The sequence below is a fragment of the Calidris pugnax genome, unplaced genomic scaffold, assembly GCF_001431845.1.
Source record: "Calidris pugnax isolate Ruff unplaced genomic scaffold, ASM143184v1 scaffold147, whole genome shotgun sequence".
Taxonomy (NCBI): domain Eukaryota; kingdom Metazoa; phylum Chordata; class Aves; order Charadriiformes; family Scolopacidae; genus Calidris; species Calidris pugnax.
Genome location: NW_015092359.1, coordinates 4,595,171 through 4,602,826, shown reverse-complemented (window position 1 = coordinate 4,602,826; position 7,656 = coordinate 4,595,171). Strand labels below are relative to the sequence as shown.

General features: G+C 51.0%; 1 protein-coding gene across 1 annotated transcript in view; it reads right to left on the bottom strand.

Annotated features, from left to right (window-relative positions):
• Positions 1-7,656, bottom strand: part of LOC106900356 (cullin-9-like) — a 57,606-nt gene that overhangs the window by 36,124 nt on the left and 13,826 nt on the right. The window contains exons 9-11 of the mRNA XM_014962382.1: positions 6,179-6,781; positions 5,252-5,406; positions 4,403-4,936 (exon numbers count right to left, since the gene is read on the bottom strand). Coding sequence (XP_014817868.1) covers positions 4,403-4,936; positions 5,252-5,406; positions 6,179-6,781 — 1,292 coding nt within the window. The remainder of the gene's footprint in view (positions 1-4,402; positions 4,937-5,251; positions 5,407-6,178; positions 6,782-7,656) is intronic.

Here is a 7,656-nt window from a genome sequence, read left to right as displayed (position 1 = left end):
CTTTTTAGTCTAGAGAAGAGAAGGCTGAGGGGGGATCTGATCAATGCTTATAAATACTTAAAGGGAGGGAGTCAGGAGGATGGGGCCGGTCTTTTTTCAGTGGTGCCCAGGGATAGGACAAGAGGAAATGGGCACAAACTTGAGTATAAGAAGTTCCACCTAAACATGAGGAGGAACTTCTTTACTGTGAGAGTGGTAGAGCACTGGAACAGGCAGCCCAGAGAGGTGGTAGAGTCCCCTTCTCTGGAGACATTCAAAAAATGCCTGGACAAGATTCTGTGCAACCTGCTCTGGATAGACCCACTCCAGTGGCGGGGGTGGACTTGATGAGCTCCAGAGGTCCCTTCCAAGCCCATATGATTCTATGATTCTATGATCAGATTTGCTCACTCATTCAACCCTCACGGTACATTTGTCCTCCCATTTCCCCAACACATGGAGAGAGCAAACACTGTTCAAGCAGAAGACCACCTAATTCATATACAGATTTAAATATGCATGTTGTCTCCCTTTTAAGCATACCATCTGTATTAACTTGTTCCCCTGGTTACACCTGAGTCTGTCTTTAAAAAAAAACACCAACTTTGCCTGTAACCACTACAGATCTCATCTAACACAAGAGCAGTGAAAGGAGTGCATCTAGTTAAGCATTCCTGCTTCAAAAGTGCCCAGCAGCAGGTGCCTCACATGTGAAGGAAGAACTTAACCAACACTGCCTCAAGGCAGATGAGCTGTATATAAAGGGTCTCGAGGCACAAACCACTTGGTAACTGCAAATGTAAAGAAAACTACTTTTCCTTCTCTGACTTGACCTTCTATTGGTTATACTTTTATACCTTGCCCATTCACTAACCCTCTCAGACAGGTTTTGGGCTCCTGACAAGTGTCTCAAAGGAGGCAATTGTTCCCTGTGCTTTGTCCAAGTTGCCTCTGAAAATTAATTTTTTTATGGCTTTCCATAACAAAGTTTTACATTTAACCTTCTGAGCAGAAGGAGGACCCAGCAACAGCAAGTACAACGTGTCAATAACTTGAAAAAAAAAAAAATAGCAGAAAAACATATAAGCTGCCTGATTCACTGAGCTCGTTTGGAGTCACACCAGTACTCCTAAAACTCCATTGTGCCAGAGAGCTAAAGAGATAAGATGCTGAGAGACTTTAAGAAAGCACTATATGGAAGGAAACAGAATTAAACTCTACACACAATTAGTCTTCAATGAATCCCTGCACCAACTAGTTATGTACCAAATATCATTTCAAAGGAGTCACGGAAAAATAAGACTGAAGGACCAGGCACAACAGTGAAACTTTGTGTTTGGAGAGGGTAAGAAAGCAACAGAAAACAGAGCAATAAAAGAAAGGTGAGAGGAGGTAGGAGACACGCTCGTGATGAACTGGCCCAAATCAAAAATGCACGTGAATTTGCATTTTGCACACAGAAGACTGACAGCAAGCATCAGGCAGGATGAGCTGCGAAAGCAGAATTAATCAAAAAGGAAAGGATCAAAATTTTAGAGCAGGGAAAAGCAGTTCCTGTAACTTGAACTCATTAGTCATCAGCAAAGAAACGGTCAATATGAAGCAAGTGTGATACACAAGATAAGAAAGAGGAACAGAAATAAAAAAAACAAGTTTCCCTTCAAATGGAGAGTGAGGGCAAAAGCCCAGAAAAGCAACGATACTGGACCTGTTGGTCACCAACACAAGTGAACTAATCACAGACATTAAGAGTGAAGGCAGCCTGGGCTGCGGCCATCGTGCACTGGTGGAGTTTGCAGTTTGCCTGTCCAGATAGGGGACAGGCAAAGAGGAAAGTCCGGACCCTGAATTTTAGGAAAGCAAAATTCCTGCTGTTCAAGGAGTTAGTCAATGGGACTCCCTCACAAACGGCATTCAGGGACAAGGGAAGAGCTCAGAGCTGGCAGATCTTTACTTTCCATAAAGCCCAAGAGCTCTCGATCCCCATGTGTAAGAAATCAGGAAAGGAAGGAAAAAGATAGTCATGGATGAATCATGACCTGCAGGTCAAACTAAAGGGCAAGAAGGAAATGGAATGCCCAGGCAGTGGAAGCAGGGACAGATATCCTACAAAGAGTATATAGGGACGTTGCCCAGTTGTACAGGGACGGGGTCAGGAGGGCCAAGGCAGAGCTGAAGCTGAACTTGGCAGAGGACACAACGATAAGAAGGGGTTCTACAGGTAGAACAGGGGGGTTCTACAGCCAGAAAAGGAAGGTCAAAGAAACCAACACACAACTGGCAAACTGGTAACAGTAGACAAGGAGAAGGCTGAGGTACTCAACAACTTTTTTGCCTCGGTCTTCACTGAAACCTCTCAAGTGGATGGACTGCAAGGCAGGGACTGGGGGAACAAAGTCCGTGTAACAGAACAGCTTTGAGATCACCTGAGGAACCGGAGCATACAGAAGTCTATGGGACCTGATAAGATGGATCCCAGAGCCCTGAGGGAACTGGCTGATGTAGCTGCCAAGCCACTCTTCATGAGATTTGAAAAGGCATGCCAGTCAGGTGAAGTCCCTGGTGACTGGAAAAAGGGAGACATTGCACCCTTTTTAAAAAGGGTAGAAAGGAGCACCCTGGGACCTACCAACCTGTCAGCCTCACCTCTGTGCCTGAGAAGATCATGGAACAGATACTTCTAGAAGCTATCCTAAGGCACATGGAGAATAGGGAGGTGATTCGCGATAGCCAACATGACTTCACCATGGGCACATCTTGCCTGACCAACCTAGTGGCCTTCTATGAGGAGTGACTACGTAAGTGGACAAGGGAAGAACTACTGATGTCATCTATCTGGACTGTCCCCCACAACATCCTTCTCTCTAAATTGGAGAAATATGGATTTGATGGATGGGCTGTTTGGTGGACGAGGGATTGGCTGGATGGTCACAACCAGAGGGTAGTAGTGAATGGCTCAATGTCCAGATCGAGATCAGTGACAAGCAGGGTCCCTCAGGGGTCTGTAATGGGACCAATAGTGTTTAATATCTTAATCAGTGACATCGACAGTGGGATTAAGTGCACCCTCAGCAAGTTTGCAGACACCACCAAGCTGAGTGGTGTGGCTGACACACCTGGGGGATGGGATGCCATCCAGAGGCACCTGGGCAAGCTGGAGAAGCAGGCCCATGTGAACCTCATCAGGTTCAAGGTCCTGCACCTGGTTCAGGACCACCCCCCTGTACCAGTACAGGCTGAGGGGGGAAGGGATTGAGTGTAGCCCCACTGAGAAGGACTTGGGGGTACTGGTGGATGAAAAACTGGATGTGAGCTGACAATGTGTGCTCACAGCTCAGAAAGCATGGCCAGGTCCAGGGAGGTGATTCCTGCCCCTCTTCTCCACTCTGGTGAGACCCCATCTGGAGCACTGTGTCCAGTTCTGGAGCCCTCAGCACAGGAAAGCACCTGTTGGAGCCGGTCCAGAAGAGGGCCCCAAAAATGACCGAAGGGATGGAGCACCTCTCCTATGGGGACAGGCTGAGAGAGTTGGGGTTGTTCAGCCTGGAGAAGAGAAGGTGCCAGGGAGAGCCTTCAATCCTTAAAGGGGGCCTACAGGAAAGATGGGGACAAACTTTCTAGTAAGGTCTGTTGCAACAGGACAAGGGGTAATGGTTTTAAACTGAAAAAGGGAAGATTTAGACTAGATAGAAGGAAGAAATTCTTTACAATGGGAGTGGTGAAACACTGCACCAGGTTTCCCAGAGAGGTGGTAGGTGCCCCTCCTTGGAAACATTCAAGGTCAGGTTGGACAGTGCTCTCAGCTCCTTGCAGGAAGGTTGGACTAGATGACTTTTAAAGGTCTCTTCCAACCCAAACTACTCTATGATTCTATGACTCCTCCCTCCCTAATCCCTGGCACAAACTTAGCAACTCAACTGCAAATATGCAGCTCTAACAGCTCTTTTTAACCCAAACTTTCATTTAAGGTCTACTCAGCCCAAAGACACTCTTAAAAGGGAAACACACCATGGCATATATTTGCAGATCAAAAGAAACAGTTGTGAGGGCTGTGTCCAACCCAGTGAGAACAACAGCATGCCCTAAGTATTGTTGCTCACATGCCAAGGCTCAAGACCTTCAAGGACCTTTTGCTGTGTTACTCATTTGTGCAAGTCAGCCTGTTCCCAGGATCAAACCAGGGCTAGGTATTGTTCCTGGAAGGCAGGATATAGCCACCTGTCTTAGCAGGACAGCCCATACTAAACCAGACTAGCTTTCCTCATGACCCATAATTCCAGCTCCGAAAGGTGACTTCTTTGCGAGGTCAGATGGAGACAGTGTCCTAACGACCATACACCTGTCGTCCAACTTCCTGCACGTGAAGACATCATTAGGAAATCATCAGTCACCCCCTCTGCCATCCCAGCCGCTCGTCACCTACCTGCACTGTGTGCATGCTATTAGTGCTCTGAAGAAACTCGCCTTCCTCCCCAGCTCTAACATCACCGCAGTCCTCCAGCAAGCGCACCCTCATGCCGCGCACCAGGTTTGCCTGCAAGTACTCCACGTAGCCACTGCGGTCTGCGAAGTCCGACGGGGTGAGGAAGACACGACCCTGCTTTCTGTGAGGACCTTGATTTGAAGCGAGCACGGGCATTTGGGCTGTAGGGCAGGCAGGGGTCTTGTGCTGGAAGATGGAGTGTGGGGCGCGAGGCCGCAGCTCCCCTCGGGGCGGCAGCTCTGCCTTGGGGCTGTGGTCCCAGCCCATCACGTGCGCCAGCTCCAAGATGAGGTTGGCCATCGCCATGCTGAACTCAAACTCCTGCTTCGCACGGCTCCTCTCCTCGGCCAGCAGGTTGGGCACGGCGCAGTCCTGCTGCTCCCCTCCCGGCTCCACACCACTGCAGAGCTTGTCCATGAGAGAAGTGACACACAGGTAGTGCTTCACCAGGACGAACAGGAGCTTCCCGGGGATCTGCAACGAGCACGGCTGTCAGGCTCTAGCCTGCAGAGCACCTCCAGCCACCAGCTCATCCACAGTCAGGCTCCTGTGATACCTTCAGGCAGCAGCAGACACCTCTCAGCCCACTCTTGCCTCCCTGCTCAGAGACAAGGCTCTCCATGTGCTTCTCCACCACCCCCCAGCCTCAAGCCACATCCAGATCCTCTGCCAGCTCTCCCAATACCCAGTCCTGCTCAGCTGCCCGCTGCCCTCCTGTCCCAAACAAGGCACACCAGCTCTGGCACCCCACTCTCACCCCTCCTGACCCCTAAAGCCCACAGCTGCTACCTGGGGAAGGTGAATCCCCTCAAAGGACATGCAGTGCTCTTCAGAAGACATCATCTCAGCAAACAGCTCCAGCAAGGTGTAGCGACCGTCGAAGTCTACGTGCTGCTCAATGCCATCCTGCTGGCTCAGGGACAGCAGGACATAGGCCCGGCTTCCTGCAAAAATAACAGAAACCCATCAGGCGCCCTAGAGATAACCCTCACCCCACCCTCCCTGTGCCAGACAGACTTGCAGACTTGAGCTTTGCTGCTGGGAGTCACCTAGAACCGTGTTCTGTCCTTTAATCTGGATTGGCAACAATTTGCTCCACTGAGTAACACTGCATTATTTCCACCCCCAAAGCTGCAAGATTCCCCCAAAGCAGCAACCCCAAATAACTGACTCCCGAAGATGGTTCCAGGGAAGAAAAAACTTAAGTTTTAACCTGAACCAGCCCTGTATCTGCCCCACTGGAGAGCCACATGAACTTGGGCACTAGGACAGGGAAAGCTAGATCTCTTGTGGGGCGCACCATCATTAACAACCTTCCCAGGGCACTCAAGCCTCATGAGGCACTTAAAACCCATGGCAGCTCCTCTTAAATGAGGACCAGGCCTCTGCCCACCAGGGGCTGAGGAAAAGCTCCATGCCAAGAATAGGCCAGAGGCTTTCCAACGGACAGCATGCAGCAGAGGCACCCCTGGCATAAATTCTCCTAACAGTTAATCAGCATCGCAGCTCAGGAACCCGCCGGGGGAAAGAGCTCCCAAGTCTTAGAGCACTCCAGACAACTACCACCAAGGAACTGCTTGGAAGCTCCAGTCTCGTTCTACCCCTTTTGCCAACAAGACCCAGGACACACCGCTTCCCAGGCATCCCACACCTACAAGAGGACTGGCACCCCTCAGCTGCACCTCCTCAGCAGCACTGAGCAGTAGCAGCCCCCACCTGCATCATGCGAAGCCAGGGCCCTCAGCATCTTGCCGGCGCTGCGGCGGATTTGCTTCTCCTTGTGGCACAGCATCTTCATCAGCAAGTCCAGGGCTCCCGTCTCCTTGAAGGCACCTGCCAACAAGCCAATGCTGGCGTAGGCGCTCAGCACGTGGATGGTGTTGAGGATGGAGGACTCGGGAGCCCCAGTCTCGGCCATCTGCCGGCCAGCTCGCTGCACCAGGCTCCTGACATCAGCCTTCATCTCCAGCAGCGAGGCTTCATCCAGCGGCACAGCCAACGGGCTGGCTGCCTTCTCCTCCTTCACCCACTGCCCTTCCAGCTTCCTCTTGCCCAGCAGCGCCGGGCAGCTGGCGCAGACCTCTTCTGCTGACATCCACATCGAGATGTTCTCCGGCTTGGTCTCTGCAGAGGAGGCACTGCTGCTTCCCACTGTCTTCTCTTCCAAGCTGACGATACTCCACTGGATAAGGTACTCAGGCTGGCCGTCGTGGCCTCGCCGCTGCCGGAGCAGCTCCTCCGGGTAGGCCTGGAGTTTGGGTCCCAGGTGCACGAGCAGGTTGCCATTATGCCTCTTGTTCACCATGACAGGAAATGCACCTGCAGAGACAGAGGCAAAGCAGAGACAAACTTGTATTTCCAAGACGCATATCAGGGAAAGCTTGAGCAAGCACCTCAATAGAACCATCTGAAGAAAACCCCATTTTGCAGAAGCTCACATCTCCCCTCCAACTGGTCAAGGGGTCAGGAGCGCAAGTAGTGTTCTCCTCTGTCATCCCAGTCACAGGGAAGGATGAGGGAAGTAACAAGAAGAGCCAGCAGATCAACACATGGCTCCAAGCTTGGTGTCAGAGGCACAGCTTTGGGTGTTTCAAGCACAGGAAGGTTTACATGACACCAGGCCTACTGGAGACAGATGGGGTACACCTGACTCCAAAGGGGAAGAAGGTCTTCACGCAGGGGTTGGCAGGGCTCATCAAATGGTCTTTAAACTAAGTTTGAAGGGGGAATGGGGAGAATCCATCAGCAGAGATGCAAGGGTCATCGATGGGCTCGAAACTATGGCTGTGCCTAGGAATGGTCAGGTTAGACCTTCCTACACCAAAAAGGTGGTGTGACTGGTAGCCCAGCTGAAGTGCTTTTACACTAATGCACACAGTATGGGCAACAGACAGGAGGGACTGGAAGCCATTGTGCAGCAGGAAAGCTATGATGTAGTCACCATCAGAAATGTGGTGGGATGACTCGCATGACTGGAATGCTGCATCAGAGAGTGGTGGTGAATGAAGCTGAATCCAGTTGGCAGCCAGTCATGAGTGGTGTCCCCCAGGGCTGGATACTGGGACCTGTTCTCTTTAATATCTTTATCAATGATCTGGAGGAAGGGATCGAGTGCACCCTCAGTCAGTTTACAGACAACACCAAGCTGGGTGGCAGTGTCGACCTGCTGGAGGGTAGAGAGGCTTTGTAAAGGG